The 18585-nt window shown below is 44.1% G+C and overlaps 1 protein-coding gene across 1 annotated transcript in view; it reads right to left on the reverse strand.

Annotated features, from left to right (window-relative positions):
• Positions 1–441: 441 nt before the first annotated feature.
• Positions 442–18585, reverse strand: part of LOC308288448 (kelch domain-containing protein 3-like) — a gene marked incomplete at both ends in the record, with an annotated part of 43944 nt that continues 25800 nt past the window's right edge. The window contains 2 exons of the mRNA XM_080729884.1: positions 442–499; positions 17989–18158. Of these exons, the coding sequence (XP_080586010.1) occupies positions 442–499; positions 17989–18158 (228 nt within the window). The remainder of the gene's footprint in view (positions 500–17988; positions 18159–18585) is intronic.

The raw sequence follows: 18585 nt of genomic DNA on the forward strand, positions 1-18585 counted from the left end.
AGCTGGAACTGGACACCCACTGAAATGCCCGTGTCGCTGACCAATACTTGAACTCACACACACACACACACACACACACACACACACACACACACACACACACACACACACACACACACACACACACACACACACACACACACACACACACACACACACACACACACACACACACACACACGCGCATACTCTCTCTCTCCCTCTCTCTCTCATTTTATCCCTGTGTTCGTAACCATGGAGATAGAGTGCCCAAACTGCGACATTGCATGAAAAAGGCTTCTCTGACCAGCATGTTTTACTGTGGGTGCAGACCAGTGCTCGCGCGTGCGTGTGTGTTGTGTGAGAGTGCGAACAAAATTGCAACCTTCCATTAGCACCTGTCCATCAAACACGCCTACACACGTCTCTCACAACAACAACACCACAGAACAGGTCCACCTGTTAGTCGTTAACAGTCCAGGTGCAACATCCATCCCAGGAGGGTTGCTCATCCTGCCAGCTGTGAGATGGAGGGAGGATCACATGGGGGAGAGAGAAATAAAGACTTCCTCCTCTCAAGTTCTTAAGTTTGCCTTTAACAGCCCTACAGTAGTAGAGAATAGAGATGTAGGTACAGTACACTACACAGCAGTGACCCCCAGGGGTCCTTGGGGGAGGGTTCCAGGGGGGTCAACAAAGTGTGTTAATCAAAATTTCTAAAAGGGCCTTTTGGTGAAAATATCGCTATTTTCGGTGCTTGATAACACAGTAAACTAAGCATAATCAAGTCAATATACTGAAGATGTGGCGTAACGGCATGGATTTCTACACAGAGAGGGCAATTCTTTCAGCATAGGATGCTACATTCAAGTTCAGGAGAGTTTGGACAAGACAATTCTCTTGAATACTACCTTCAGGTATGGCAAAGAAAGAGTGCATTTGCATTCCTTTCACCATAGTAAAAACTGCATTCATGGTCTGGAGAGGGCACTTTTTACAGACGGGTAAAGGGCAGGGGCTCAAGCCCCCTTTGATGTCTATGTGTGCACGTGCCTGGTGTTAATACAACATCACAATAATTTTATCCCAGACATTTTTAACCCATTTTTCACCCAGTGCCAATGCCTATAAACTGTAATCCTGGCCGCTACCTTCCCTCTGCCAATCTGAGCTCATGCTTCCTTCAGTACATGAGGAGTGATCAGCCCGCTTCTTATCACCTGGGGGGAGTTTCCCCGGTAGGACGTAGCACGTGGAAGGAACACGTTACAGGTCAGCTATCCTTCTGCTGAGCTGGGATGAGGTGTCATTGAGATGTCAGAAGAGTGACTGACGGATGGACGGACAGACAGACAGACAGACATGAGCTGGAGGTTTTCATACTAAGTAGCGACCTACGGTTGCAATAAAACATCAACGTTAGTTATATTAATCTGAGACGAAAAACACTGTTAAAATCAACGTGCTCCGAAGATAAGTGGTTAGATGATTTTATTTGAGTACTTTTTCCACCACTGTTGGGAACCACTGGTGTTGTGTTGACCGCTCTGCTGTCCATTGTCCAGCAGAGCATGGCCGAGGTCAAGTGCATTTCTCAAGGGCAAGCTGGTAAGATTTGAGGGGGAGAAGAATCATTTGCCCTTCTTTTAACAGATATACTGTACATTCATTACTGCCCTCTCTCTCTCTCACGCATGCACGCACGCACGCACGCAGGCAAGCACGCACGCACGCACGCACGCACGCACTCATCACAGACCCCCAAACTGAAAATGTTTTGTAACAGGGATTCGCAGAAGAGAAGATTCATGTTTAAAAATAAAAAATGTAACTGTTCAAAACTTTTGCGATATTATAGAATATCTACATCTAGCTTTTAGATCTGCTATTTTTGAATAGCCAACATACAAACGGATGAAGTTGTTAAAATGATAGTGATGGTACATTAACTGCTTTTGCTGGGGACCCCAAGGACCCCTGAGGTTCCCCGGAGCTCACTTTGAGAAGCAATGCACTAAAGTATTATATTGTATTTAGTATACAAGCCTAACCTTGCATCCCAAATTATCTCTGATTTCCCCCCCTTATACATAAACTCATTAGCTTGATACTGCACCTCAAGGGAATGTAAAGCTGAACTGTAAAAGCATATACGTATCGTATATCTGTCATATAGGCTGGGGAAAACTGATGGAAGGTCAGAGCTAAGGGTTGTACAACCAAGCTAAATACCTCGAGACTCTGTCAAAACAAGACCCACCGAGGTCACAAACCCAAGCCACAATTAGCATTCCGGGACTGTGCTTAATTTATAAGAAGACGCTTACTTATTCATACGCAAACTCCCCGTCCAAAATGGAAATTGGCAACCTTGTGAACCTCTTTTGCTGGGGAGATCAGTCGAATCCCAGCAGTGGTTTAGGGTTGGGAGTCACGTCTTTGCTTCCCTGGCGTTAGCTCCAGACAGGGGTGTCGCACCAAATTCTGGGCCCTGGGTACAAGGATTCACTGCGGGCCCCCCATGAATGTTCTTCATAGGGGGAGGGGGTTTAACCCATTTAGACTGGGAACACACTATTACGCATTATTTTGTGCTTTAACTATTGAAACATATCTACAAGCTCAATGTTACTATGTCAGTGGTGCTCTTCATGTGAAGGACCCCCAAAATGATATGTCTTTGGCCACGGACCCTCATCTCAAAATATTTCGTTCCAGGGACCCCCCCCCCCCCCCCCCCCCCCCCAGAATCAAAATTTGAGTTACAAAAGTTCGCTTAAAAAATACATATATTCAAAGATTTGCACACATTTTCATGACTTTTCAAAAATAGCAGATTTACAAGCTTTTTAGGAGCTTGTACATGTGCTATTTTTGCCAGACCCATGAAATGGGTAGGCCTACATAAGCAAATGTCGGTCCGGGTTTTCTATATAAAGGGTATATATGATGATGACATGATGATGACATGCCTATAAAAGGCATGATGTCATAAATGATGATGACAGACAGGGGGTCTGGCACAACCAGGTTGACCTGGTCTAGTTTAATAGCTAAAGCTATAAAATAATTAAGGTCCCTCCACCTTGGGCCCTAGTAACTCAGTCCCACTGTTCCCCCCCCTTGTGACGCCCCTGCTCTCCATCACAACAGCTTGCCACAGCACTATATCAAAGGACTACACAAGCAGGCCTGCTAAACTGTCAACTCAGCCTCACGTCATCCCTCTATCTCTCTCTCTCTCTTTCTCCTGGCCTCGATCTCTCATCGTCGTCCACCTCTTCTTCTTTTAGGTTCCCTTCCAAATAAACATCCCGGCGTTTATGAAGCTGCTTGTGGCTCCATCCTCACTCTAACATGAACACATACTGTATGTCGTCACTGTCAGGAAGAAACCTCGTATCTCCAAGTTTCAAATGTGTATGTTTTTTTGGGGTAAATTAAAGCCCTACTTCATCATAGAAAAGCGTCGCACAAAAGTAGAAAATAGCAGATCTACTGTACAAGCACACAACGCCTCGCATCGGCTATTTTCACCATTTTAAATTGCTTTTAAAGAACCCATTTAGGCCTAACCTATAGTAAGGCCTAAATCAGAAATTAGCCTACAAAAACAAATATGTTGCTACATACTGTACATGTACTGTAAGCCCCTCCCATCCACTAAAATGTGTTCCCGGCCTGAATGGGTTAAAATTATAACAAAAAAAGGTTTTGGACAACGAAATCATTGATGTCGTTGTAAATTAATTACTACAGTACCACACAGTAATAGCAATAATAGCCTATCTAAGTTCAAAAATGCAAAAATCGCAAACAATACCGGCCTACAGGCTAAAGATGTGTTGTATCACGACACGTTTTGAGCCTGTAGATCGGCTATTTTTCAAGATTTTTGAATTGGAATTCTGAAAGGTAACCGTTTTGGACACATATCTTTTCTTCTTTTTCTTTCGTTTTTTTTTACATTACAGCATGTAGAGCTTGCCACAGGTAACAGGAAAAACATGGTCTCAAGTTACAACATTTACATTGTAATATTGTGTGTTGTGTTTCTGTGTATTGCGGTGTAATTTACAATGCAGACGTTTCGCAGTTGGTATTGTCAAGAGACTGTCTGCTTGTCAGATATCTCTGTCAGGGAATGTTGCTGCCAGATATGACAGGACCACAGCAGGCATCACACACAGAATACAAATATATTGTTGTTGTCGGATGGAAACCTTGCATGCATGAAAAATGATTTAAACTAGTGAAAACAGACGATCTACAAGCACACAACGCCTCGCACCGCGAGGCGTTGTGTGCTTGTAGATCTGCTGTTTTCACTACTTTCATGCAACAGCCTTGTAAATGAAGCAGGGCTTTACTTTACAAAAAAACTCACACATTTGAAACTTGGAGATACAAGGTTTCTGCCCGACTGTGACGATATCGTTGCTGTCGGGCAGAAAACCTCTTATCTCTATCTTTTTGTATCTTTTCATCAATTAACGCCCTACTTGATCATACTACAGCGTCACACGAAAGCATCGGAAGTAGCAGGTCCGCAAGCTCGAAACGTGGCGCAAAGCAACGTGTTTTGAGCTTGTCGTTCATGCTACTTTTGCTGTTTTTGAATTTGCATCCTCAAAAGTAACAGTTCTGGACATGTGAGCTTTCCCACCCGAGTCAACCCGACAGAGATGATATAGAAGATTGTACAGTGCCTGTGCAAATGCATCTTATACGCAGTGATATTTTGTCCCCTTTTTTACAGCTTGGCAATGATGTCAATAAACAGACGCTACAAATAGTCGTCACTTTCTCGTTCCGTTCTCACTTTCTCCCTATTGGCTAGAGGCCAGCCAATGAGGGGTCGCCAATGGCTTCCCGTACTCTGAACCAGTGTGATCTAGTATGAGAGTGACAACACTTTGACGCGTTGACTCCCATTGTAAGAATGGCGAGCGGAAGTGCTCCGTCTATCTCAATGCGATAGTTCCAATATTTGGAACAATAGGCAAAAGAGTACCACTATGGGCTCTCTGCTCCGAACCAAGCCCCCACATAACTGAGATACAACCGTAGTGAAGCTGCTGCCACCTGGTGGTCAAATATGCAATTGCAAACGCTACTGCCAAACCCTATTGACACACACACGCACGCACGCACGCACGCACGCACGGACGCACGCACACACGCACGCACGCACGCACGCACACACGCACGCACGCACACACGCACGCACGCACGCACGCACACACGCACGCACGCACGCACGCACGCACACAGTACAGTATTGTAAACTCAATCAACCAGCGGAGAACTTCTTAATAAATACAGAGTTACAGACAGACACACAAAAATCCCCTCTGCCCTGCTTCCATCTGAGCTTAATGAAAAGGCATTAAAAGGCCTAAGGAGGCATGGAGCTGCAGTGTAGTGAGAGTGCATGGCGCTGATGGGTCCCAGGCAGGCATGCTCCAGTGGCCAGCACTCAGACACCTGCTGCTCATTAAGCAGAGCAGGGAGAGGTGACCACTTCAATCAGGATATTAAGAGAGAGAGAGAGAGAGAGAGAGAAATGAAATGGACAGAGGGAGCATGTCAAGGAGAGAGAGAGAGAGAGAGGGGAGAGGGGGGAGAGAGACGAGTCACGAGTACATAAGGAACGAGGAGAGGAAAGGATAATTGAGGAGAGGAGAAATGAGGATAGAGGAGAGCAGGAGAGGAGGAGAGGAGGCTGTTCTTTGGCAACATGCCTGGATGCAGCGACGCGTTATGTCCCACCTTTGCTCTACGTGAAATTCCCCATCACTCACACGTGTGTGTGTGTGTGTGTGTGTGCGTGTGTGTGTGTGTGTGTGTGTGTGTGTGTGTGTGTGTGTGTGTGTGTGTGTGTGTGTGTGTTCACCATACCGCTCTTAGCAGTAATAATGTATTCTCAGTTCTCACCTATTAATATGTTATGGATCACAGAGTTCATTATCGATCCAACAGCTCAGCTATATACCCACCTCACCCTGCAGACCCCCTCTCTTCTCATCCCCTGCTCTCTCTCTCTCTCTCTCTCTCTCTCTCTCTCTCTCTCTCTCTCTCTCTCTCTGCACCATGAGGCAGAGAATCGCTTGCAATGTCTTCTCTTTCCATGTTGCAACAGACGCTCCCTCCCTCCTTCCCTTTCCCTCTCCTGTACTGCATGTAATTCACACCATCTGTCATTCAATGTGCAACTATACTACAATACATGGACACACACACAAAACATTACAAATAAAAAAGACCTTTACTGCATCAAATCAACATTTTGAAAATAGCTGATCTACAAGGTCACAACGCCTCGTGTTGCGACGCGCTGTGAGCTTGTAGATCTGCTATTTTCACTATATTCATCTGTGGAACTGAGTCAAACTATCAATGTAATGTAATGCCTCAACTCCTGCATTCCAAGTGCGTATACTGTAAGGGTGGGGGATCCCCAGTTCAAATATGATTATTTTGGGGGGTCATGGCCTGAAAAGGTTGAGAACCACAACAACACTAGAACACCAATGGAGTCAGTCAATTTATTAGCAAGAATGTTTTATTGGCATACATGTTTTATGAACAATATACCAAAGTGCCCAAGGAGTTTTTGAGGCGGTGAAAGCCGCTTCCAAGGTGTGGCTTTGTCTGTCCCATGTCTGTCCCATGTCTGTCCCGTGCATGCAGAATTGAGGATTGGTCAAGCTTCACATGACAATTTGGCCCTCCAGACAAAATCATTCATTCATTCAGAATTCATGAAAATATAGAAATAAAGTACATAGAAAGTATAGATCTAGAAGATAGAATGTATAGATCTAGAACACAGATTTCATATCTCTAGAACAACTAGAATAACCGCTTCACTTCGAACCGAGGTTCATTTTCTTTTTCTATTCTTTTTCAAAGAACACAAAGAAGCAAAATCCAGCCAAAAGACAAACTTCAGAGGCTCTGTCTGTGTGTTTTTGGGTCCCAGAATGTCTTTTTGATAATAGCTTTCTAAACAACCATGGTTTGTTGCAGTGCATGTGAGGAAACAGGATTTGAGGAAGGAGGAAGATAATGAGACAAAACAGCACAAAAATGATTAGAATAATCTTAACAGCCATTTAAAACAAATCACTGAGCCCTGCTGTTGCCTTTCTCAGCATAATTCAACACAGTGATGAATTTGTACATTTTCCTTGAACAACTTTATCAAGTGAAGTTGATTCATGAAGTTGTTCCGGGGGAAAAAAGTATGTGTTCATAACAATGATGGATTATGCATCTAGCAACGTTGGCTAGATGGACCATACTTTTAAGTAGAGAAATGCATCTTTTGCTTAATTGGTCTTCATTGCACACTATGTTGTCAATAACAAAGCAAAACTAGAAGTACTGTTCCTACGAAACTGTGTGGGCTCGCTCGTAAAGAAATAATTAAAAACATAACATAACTCTTAATCAAATAAATTGTTGTTTTTCCTTCATTTCTTATGTTTGCCAACGTGATTATATTCTGCAGCGTGCTAACTGTCATGTGAAGCCCAACCAATACTCCAGCTAACACCACTCCCAGATGTTTTTCCGCCAATTGCACCTCATTGGCCAAGGGCCCTGCCTTTGTACTGTCTGCGGCAGAACTTGGTAAATAAATAATGAAGATAACATAGTGTCCTCGCCTTTCAGGCGAGCCCACAACTAAGAAAAAAAATATCTAAAAAAAAATAAAAAAATAAAATAGAAAAGATGCAATTGGAAATTGTAAGCGCGGTTGCCTATTTATTGCCTAGATAGCCAAAACGTCATGTGAAGCTCGACCAATCCTCAAGCTTGCACCACTCCCCCATTGAACTATAATGGTGACGCCACAGAGAATGCTGTTTCCCGATTGGCTAAAAGTTTATCCAGAAAATTAATAAGTAAGCTGGGATAGAACTATAATGTGTTGCTTACAGCAACCACACTAACTAGAAAGAATGCAATTCTGGTAAATTGAAACCCTACATTATTCAGTTCAACACTATTTATTGTAGGTTACTTTATGTTTCACTTAACCGGACCATAGACCTGTACTTTAACTGTATTCCTATCTTATCTATGATTGTTTCCTTACTTAACTTTTAACTTCATTACATTCATTATTAACACGTTTTTTTTTTATTCTCTTGTTATATTGCATCGTGGTAGCAGAGTCTGCTTGTACCTGCAGAGAGAAATAAATTCCTCTTGATTCTCTTGGTGGTTCTCAAAGTGGGTTCTAGGGACTCTGTGGGTTCCTTCCATACAAGTCTGTAACTTTGACAGTGTACACATGGAACCAAATGAACCCGAACCCTAACAGGTCCATTTGGTTCCATTTGTAACTGTCAGAGTTAAGGGGATACCTTGAAATTTGAATATTTGAGAAACACTGCTCTATATTATGCTCATAGTTCAGACGACACACATGAACAGTGAATATTTATTGAGAATGAATGCATGTACAGTATATATTATATATATATATATATACTGTATATACTGATAACCTTCTGCAAGCATTCTCCATAAACCTTAGCAAAGGAGAGAGCAGGGAGTAATATTAAACCTCCCCCACAGGGGAAATCTATAGAATCAGAGGCTACAGGTGGAGGTGGGGTGGAGAACAGCAGCAGCAATGCTTTCAATCTGAGCAGTGGAGCGGCAGCATCGGAGGAATGAGAGAGTGAAAAGTGGCATTTCACAGATTATATATAGACTGCCTTATTACCTGGGGAGGGGGGGAGGGGAGGGGGGCATTGCATAATGTGTATAGCATGCAAGCAGTGGTGGAAAAAGTGCTGAAAAAGATTGGCAAATGTGACCCTGGGCATACAAACAGAGACCAAATGACCAATCACAGTCCGGACAGAAGTGGGATAAACAGACAAAGCCAGACCTAGGAGCGGTTAGCAGTGCTCAAAAATACATCCAAATCGTGAAAAAGTAAAGTACTCAAGTAAATGAAATCTGAGACCCACATCAAGGACATTCAAGCTGATTAGTCAACTAAAAGACAAAGTGAAGTCATGTATTGCCTTCTCTGCTGCAGTTGACAAGAGCAACAAAGCGGCCATTTGTGCCTCTGCTTGGAACTGTCATTCTTTGGGCAAAATGAATAGAGGTACTGAGTGCCAAAACTCATATTAACAATCCAATGTGTTTGTATGTTTGTAGACCAGGCACAGGCATCTTATTATAATCATATTAACAGCACCACAGCAGGGTTTCCTGCAGCACTTTACAGGCGCCCCGCCCGGCCAGAAAACCCCCCCGCCCCCCCAAGGGTCTAAAAAAAAAAAAAAAAAAAAAAAAAAAAAATTTTTTTTTTTTTCAAAATTTTTTTTTTTCAAAAAAACTTTTTGGACCTCCAACAATGTACTAGGCATGATCGCGATCGCGAAATTGCATGTTTAACCCCCATACCAACCCTATCTTTCAAACATGGCAGCCATGTTTGTTTACATTTGAAGAAAACATAAGGGCTGGTATCTCCTGAATGCCTGAACGGATTTCCAAGCGGATTTTTTTGTTTGAAAGCTGTGAAAAGAGTGTACATGCATAGTGCATCATCTGTGCACGAATTGTGGGCACATTCATGTGTTTTTATAGGGCAAAAATAAGAATTAATATTAAAAATGAAGTGAATTAATTACTCGAATTAATTAATTAATTATCAAAAATTTTCGGCGCACGCGCTTCGCGCGTGCGCCATGACATCCCCCCTGGTCAAGACTTTTTCCTGCAGGAAACCCTGCACAGTGTGTATAGAACGCACCATGTGCACCATAAGTTGGAAAGTATATACTATAGTATACTGTACATATACTGTACATTCGCATTTAGTCCTATACATTAAGTCAGTAGCTTAAGAATGCTACCCATTATTGTGTTTTGTGTAATGTGTTCACACCGCTATATTTATTGTACAGTAGAACATCATTGCAATTTCCTCTCACCACCAGGAGAGGGAGACAACGGACATAAAGCTGTGTGTAGCTTTAACGTTTTTTTGTTTGTTTGTTTTACATTCCTCTGAAATACAGTTCACAGACATATACACTGTGATTCCACACATACCGACACTTGTGACATTCATAAGAGGAAATGAAAAGCACAGGCCTGTGAGACAGGGACTGTGTTGAGTAGATGTGATTACACTGCAGCCTCTCTGAAGGCACAAACGGCATCGACTTATTACATTCCTATTATTCCCAAACTAATATCATAGGCTGTCATTCATTCAAAGGCATTTACTTAACTGCACACTGACAACACGCACACGCGCGCACACACACACACACACACACACACACACACACACACACACACACACACACACACACACACACACACACACACACACACACACACACACACACACACACACACACACACACACACACACACACACAGAGAGAGTAAGCGAGAGAGGTGGATAAACAGACAGGTTCATATTTGGATGCACAAACACACACAGATTGAAAGGTAATAAGACACAAGCAGAATGAGATCCAGGCGCGCCGCACACACACGCCCGGCTGCGAGCCAGCAGACACACACACACACACACACACACACACACACACACACACACACACACACACGCTCAGGCAGGCCCCAGGGCGAGGTGAATCGTCCTCTTCATCTGAAGTGGAAAGGAAGCCCATTGGCCAAATTAGATTCCGCAATTTCCTGCCGGAGTTAAGCATCAATCTGTGGCACTGTGCCGTGATTCGCCGTGACCTTGGCCTATCGCAGCGCAGTGTCTGGGCACGCTCAGAGAGGCTCTTAATCAGACCTGGAGGACAAGGGCCCAGTGATGTCATTACTCAGGCTTTATCTTTCTATGCACATCCCCAGTGGTGGAAAGTAACTAAGTACAAGTACTCGAATACCGTACTTAAGTACAACTTTGAGGTATTTTTAATTTACTGGAGTATTTCCAATTTTCGGTACTTTTACTTCTACTCCACTACGGGCAACTATTATACTTTTACTCCACTACAATTATTTGAAAACTTGACTGAAAACATACTAGTTACTCTGTAGATTTAGATTATTATTACAAAACAGACATTAACCACTTCAGCCCTATGTACATTTCAGCCATTTGAAAATAGCCGATCTACAAGCAATTTGTTAGGCATTGTATACATTTTGAAAAGTTGTGAAATGGGATATGCCGCATATTGAGTACATCTACTTTTTGTACATTTTGACACCAATACCATTGTACTTTTAACTCAAGTGAATGTAGAATTTCTGGCTTTTGCTTGTAACAGAGTACTTCTACATTGCAGTATTGATATTTTTAGTTGACTAAAACATTTGAGTACTTTTTCCACCAAATCCCCCTTCTCTCTCTCTCTCCCTCTCTCTCTCCTTCGGTCCTCGTCCTTTTCCCAGAGTCCCTCTGAGCCTCCAGAGCAGCGAGGGGGGGGGGGGGGGGGGGACTCTGCGTGCTGCAGTTCAGACAGATGCTTACTTAACCTGACCTCTGTGTCTGATCCATGCTCATTGATCCAACTCGTCCGTCTAGTCTGTGTGCTCTCATAATGCTGAGCAAACATAACCACAAGGGTCTCGCTCCCAAAAGTGACCCATTTCCTGAGTATTTATTCTAATGCAGGTCAACGGGTGACTCGGCGGTCGAGTCTAAGATCCGTGGCTTGCATTCGGAAACACTTGTTCCTCCGTGGTGCTGCAGTACAGGCTGGCAGAGCCATCCAAGTACTTTAGCACACTGGTTCTCAACCTGTGGGTCGGGACCCCCAGGGGGGTCCCCAAATGATTTTTTTTTGGGGGGGGGGGGTCCCCAGATGATTAACTTAATGTGCAACATTGTTTTCTCACTCAACAGTGAACAAACCAACATAAAGTATAAGTGTATTGAGAGTATATTGTCACTGTCGGGCAGAAACCTCGTATCTCCAAGTTTCAAATGTGTACTCTTTTGCCCTGCTTCATCATACAAGACTGTCGCACAGAACTAGTGAAAACAGCCGATCTACAAGCACACAACGTGGTGTGCTTGTAGATCTGCTGTTTTCACTATAGCATAGTACATTTTATAGATGATAGATACATACTATCTTTCTATCTATCTATCTATCTACAAACGCACGGTTTTGGACATACACGGTTTCCTCCCGACAACGACGATATGCAAATTTCTAAAGTGACAATTTAAGGACTTATAAATACCTCTAAAATGACAAATTAAACATTGGACAAAATTGTCAAAATTAGAGGCAGAATAGCCGATCTACATGCTCACAACGGCTCGCAACATGAGGCGTTGTGAGCATGTAGATCTGCTATTTTCACAATAGAACCGTGTTATACAAAATGTAATGCCTCAACTCTTAGTGCTTTAGCACACTGGTTCTCAACCTTTTCAGGCCGCGACCCCCAAAATAATCAGATTTGAACTGGGGACCCCCACCCTGACGAGCACTGGGAGTTGAGGCTTTACATTTTGTATAACACGGTTCTATTGTGAAAATAGCAGATCTACATGCTCAAACGCCTCGCGTTGCGAGGCGTTTGAGGGGTGCGAGTGTTGCTTGTGAACGGTGTCTGGCTACAGGGTGGCTGAAGTGGAAAGCTCATGGGGTCACTATAATGGTAATCTCACGTGGCCAGACTGTTGCCTCACACAATTTTCAAATGCTCCCGTCATACATATAGTCAGGGAATATTATCAGAATACCTGTCAAAGATGGGAAAAAAACGATTTCTTCATCAATGTGTTCGTAAAGGTGTCTAGTAACATATCTAACAAAGTTTGAAATTCAAAATCCCTAGGAGAATCTTTGACAGCTAGGGTAATTCTGGGTCTCATTCACTTACTATACACTATAGTATACTATAAGGGAAAGAATTACTCCCAAAAAATATGCTTTAAGTGGGATGTGAGGGGTCTAACTAGTTGTTTTTAATTATTCAGAATCCATTTTAATCATTTGTTTTGCACGAAATACATTCCTTGGGCTAAAAATGGACCCCATAAAACTGCGAAAGGTTGATGACTCATCACTAAACCATAGTTTTTGGGTTCCCCTCCAGGGAGTATGAACACACTCAGCATGTTTCATCATCATGGCAATTCCACACTTTAGATTTTTATGTACAGTATCTTTTTTTACATTTTGGCCTTGGGGTGGATCTAGACATCAGTAGGGACCATCCCCTGGGAAACATGAGGGTGCACACAGCAAATCTTAAGTATACTGTCGTGTTTTTGTTTGTGTTGTTTTGGGGAGTGCTGGATGGACCAGCATTGCCATCCTTATTGCCCCGGCAAAACAGTAGAAGAATGTAATGCAATCCCACAGAGGCTGATGGGATTGCATTGGAATGGAGATAAATGGAAATTCATTAAAGCCCCATGATGGCAGTAAGCAGCACCACAAACAGGGAGGAGAGAAGGGAATGGTCCTCCCCCTTTTCCCCACTCCTCTTCCTCCTCCTCCTCCTCTCACCCTGCCTCACCTCTTCTTCTCCCCTCTGTCCTTCATCTAAGACAGTGGTCTTCAACGTTTTCAGGCCAGGGACCCCTTAGCTGAGAGAGAGATGAAGCAGGGACCCCCACTACGTATTGTATAAAATACGTAGTAGGGCATTTAAACTGCTTATAACCATAGTGTGCACCTGCATATATTATATGCAGGTGCACACATACTGTACATAATGTGAACCGAATCCACAGAGACCAAGATGCCTGCACAGATTACAGTTCTTTCAGTCAGAGGCTATCAGGAAGAAAAAAAAAAGCTTTTACCTCCATGTGGATAACACAGTTACCCGTAACCGAATGCACACGCACGCACACGCGCACACATGCACACTTACCCAAAGCCCCGTCAGCCAAATGAATACAGAAAAAGCTATATGACTTTATGTGCATTTGGACCATTTGATGATTGAAAGAGATTTGTAAAACCAGAAATATGAAAAGCCTGTGTCTTTGTTGGCAGACTCTGTGTATGGAGAATGTAATTGGATTTTATTTTTTTCTCTCCCCCTTGCGGATTTACAGATGGAATTTCTCTATACGGGTGGAGAGAAGTTATGAGCATCGCACAGCACCTGTATGCACATTTTGTGCTTCATGCAGACATATTATACACACACACACGCACGCACGCACGCACGCACACACGCACACACGCACACACGCACACACGGAGACGCATTTCCCATCACCCCACAGAGTACACGGCTCTGCAAACAGTGTGATATTGCGAGCGGCAGAGTGGTGTGGCTCCATTCAAACAGAGAGAGAATATTACTGTGGCTGTTATGCACTGCACTCATGTTATTGCTAACATCAGAGGCAATATTCAGTCAGTGTGTTCTCTCCACCCGCTCCCCTCCCGTGGCAGCCCAGGAACCACTGCAGAATCTCAACAACCTCACAGTCTACCTATACCCGTCGCCATGGCGTGTGTGTGACTGTAATGCAAATTATGGCATTTGTTAGTATAGTGTGGGATTCTGCATTGTGTGTGTGTGTGTGTGTGTGTGTGTGTGTGTGTGTGTGTGTGTGTGTGTGTGTGTGTGTGTGTGTGTGTGTGTGTGTGTGTGTGTGTGTGTGTGTGTGTGTGTATGTGCGCGTGTGTGCGTATTTGCATGGAAGTGATTTAATTTCTACTGTGTTCATTATAAAGTGCTATTCTGCAATGTTATCTGTGCGTGTGCGCTAGACGAGTCATGGAGGAACAGGCTGCATTAGACCTAGACTCAGTAGATCCGTGACTCTGCATGATCTCACAGATGTGTTGTGGTGTGGCGGGCAAAAAGAAGAAGAGAATGATCAGAGAGAGAGAGATAGAGGAAGAAGAGCATCTTCAGGGCATCCTCGTCAGTTGGCGACTTTCATAAAAGCATGCACTCCTGCACACACGCACTGCACGCACACGCACACACACGCGTTAAGTCACAAATCTACAGCAAGGCCTGCGGTCGTGGTTAGCCCAGAGTAGATGTAATGACTTGTAGACTTTTTCGCAGACATTTTAATTGCTTTTTTCCATTCAAGGCGTCCTCCCACTTCTCCTCGCCAACTGTCTGTCATTGCCACACCCACCCACCCACCCACCCACCCCCACACACACACACACACACACACACACACACACACACACACACACACACACACACACACACACACACACACACACACACACACACACACACACACACACACACACACGTTTGAGGTGCATCGACTACTGAAATGTTTGCTGGAACGTAAATCTTTGCTAAGGTGCTAGCTCCATCACTGTGGCCAGTTGCACTTTTCTGATTACATATTCACTCACGGATATATAATTTTATGGTTATATATCTTCTAAAGCAGTGGTTCTCAACCTTTTCAGGCCGAGACCCCCAAAATAATCATATTTTAACTGGGGACCCCCCCACCCTGACGAACACTAAGATTTGAGGCATTACATTTTGTATAACGCGGTTCTATTATGAAAATAGCTGCTATTTTAGCTGCTATTTTCACAATTTCAGCCTCTAATATTAGATAATTTGGCCAATGTTTAATTTGTCATTTTAGAGGCATTAAGACATCCCTAAATTGTCACTTTAGAAATGTGCAGATTACCCTCTATTACACTTAAACTTCATGTTGGTTTGTTTAGTGTTGAGTGAGAAAACAATATTCCACATTAAGCTAATCATCTGGGGACCCGCCAAAATAATTTGGGGACCCCCCTGGGGGTCCGGACCCACAGGTTGAGAACCACTGTTCTAAAGAAATTGTAAATGGTAAATGGTGCATTTATATAGCGCTTTATTCCAAAGCACTTTACATAGATTGTGCATTGCATTGACCCATTCACACACCAACCTGCTCATCCGGAGCAATTAGGGGTTCAGAGTCTTGCTCAAGGACACTTCGACACCAACTCTGTGGGAGCCCGGGATCGAACTGGGAACTTCCCGGGTTACCAAGTGGCCGCTCTACCCCTGAGCCACTGCGGGCGGCTTCTTTCCATATCAGGACATAACTCGAACGCCGCAGAGTCGTCTGAAGCGGACTTTGCTACGTTTGGCTCGGCGACTCACTCGCCTGAGCTCAGTCTGCGGTGCCTCTTGTGGCTCAAGTCCGCTTCTATATTTCCTAACTTAATGTTAGGGGCTGTAGTCTGTTCTCACCAAGCGGGACCAGAAATTCCGGGGCCAAGAGGGGCGAATGTTTCACACCAAGCGACGCGAGCGGGCCGCAGCTGGGGGCAAAAAAAATGGGGGCAAGTGTATTTTGTGGCCGAGCGTTCCGGTTACCTCCACCCTCACAAGGTGCTGCTTCCAAGTTCATCACATGAACAACGGGAATGAGATAGGCAGCCTTCAGGGGTTGGTTCAATTCTAGTCAATTTTATCACAGTACCAAATCACAACAAGCTATCTCAACACTTTACATATAGAGCAGATACCTGACATTTCCCACCCTGAGCGAGCAATCGCGACAGTAGATAAACTCCCCCTTAAAACTGGAACAAACGTCATCGTATGAGCCTGGTTTCAGCTCATATGAATGTCTCCTTCATCTTCTTATGGATTACAAACCACAGTATCAGTGGCAACATAATGCACTGCTAGGGCTGTCACAATTATTACATAATCGTCTAATCGTGATTATTTGACATTATCGCAATTATTTTGTCATAATTGTCATAATCGTGAATGTTGAAAAATTTCAGAAATAGTGGAAATAGCAGATCTAAATCGGCTATTTCCACTATCAATGTTATTTTTTAAGTGGTAAGTTGTCAAATATGTAATTAATTTCTTTGTGTATTTAGGTTTTGTGTCATATCTGCCATGTGCAACTTCAAAGCCTAAAAGCCAAACAGAAATGTAATTGTCAATGACAAAAACACAATTAAATCGTTAATCGCCAATTATTTGAGTGACAATTAATCGTCATGTAAAATGTCATATTGTGACAGCCCTATGCACTGCACACAGTAATTACACACACACACTGGCAATCTATCACACGCACACTTGTGTACAGGCACAGGGATGGACATACACTGTGTACTGTATACAGACATATACACTGCAAAATCCTGAGCGATAACGGAACCAAAAATGAAGGAATGTCAACCCTCTGGATGTGACAGTGCAGTCAGAGACAGACGCACACGGCATGGAATTTCTGAAGGAGTGACTGCAACAGCTTCTTTTGCAGCTAGCAGCCTTGAGGCAGCGCCCAGCCCATTGTGATTGATACCCTGATACCACCGCCAGTATCAACGCAACGCACGCACACGCGTGTGCACACACGCACACACAGCTGTCATCCTCCCTGTGTATTGTAACTGGCAGAAACATACATCTCCCTCTTGTTTCTTGCCATCCATCTCCAGCTTCCTCCCCTCTTCACATCAATATATCGTCACTGTCGGGCAGAAACCTCGTATCTCCATGTTTCAAATTTGTAATTCTTTTCGCAAAGTAAAGCCCTGCTTCATCATACAAGGCCATCGCACAAAAGTCGTGAAAACAGCAGATCTACAAGCACACAACGCCTCGCGCTGCGAGCCATTGTGTGCTTGTAGATCGGCTGTCTAGGTTCATCCATCCATCCATCCATCCATGACACGCCTCAAAAGGATATCTCTCTTCAATGCCCATCTTTTGACTTGTCTTTTTTTGTTCGTTTGTTTTTGACTTGTTTTAATTGACACAGTTGAACATGAAAGACATGATGTAATCTGGTGTCCCACGTACAGTAGCAGGATGACATTCATTGATGAATTGAACCTGGATTGTCTCTCTCCTCTTTATTACACATTCATATCTTTATTCATTCAGCTCGCTCAGTCATGCACCGTGTCTTCTAAACGCCTACCTACTCCCAGCCAAGCCCAAGGCAGCATCTTCATCACCCTCCTCCTCACGCACACACGCACTCACGCACATGCACGCACACGCCTCTCTCACTCTTCCACTGCAGTTCATATAACACACCTGACGGCTTCCCGACTCGCCCCGATCGTCTGGCTCCTCTCCTCTCCTCTCCGCTCCGCTCCGTTCCGACACCCCTCCCGTCCGAAGGTCAAAAAGCCGGTCTTCCTCTTCTCGCTTTTCCCTCCTCGCCCCTTTTTGCCCCCCTCCTCCCTCTCACTTAGTCTCTTCCTCTGAGCAGAGAGTGAGAGTCACTGAGAGAGAGATAGTCAAGAGAGAGAGAGAGAGAGACAGAGAGAGAAAGAGTGAGAGATTGAGAGAGAGAATCCGTGCAACTGGCAGGAAATCCTCAGCTACAACCAGGGAGAACCTGAAGAGGCTTGTGATGGAGCTGTGGGCTAAACAGGACTGTGGAGGGAGAGAGAGGACAGGGGGGGGGGGGTAGTACCAGCTGACTGAGCTGGAGTATAGTGATGTGGGTGGGTGGGGGGGAGGCTAGGAGGCTACGCTACACCGGTAGTGATGCAGCCTATAGACACTCACAGCCACTGAGCGAGAGAGAGAGAGGTAGAGAGACGGAAAGCTAACGGTTCAGCACTGCACAGCTCAGAGTCAGCAAACTCCCCATCTCTCTCTCTCTCACACACACACTCACTCTCA

The sequence above is a fragment of the Nannobrachium achirus genome (genome assembly GCF_963921795.1).
Source record: "Nannobrachium achirus genome assembly, chromosome: 1".
Taxonomy (NCBI): Eukaryota; Metazoa; Chordata; class Actinopteri; order Myctophiformes; family Myctophidae; genus Nannobrachium; species Nannobrachium achirus.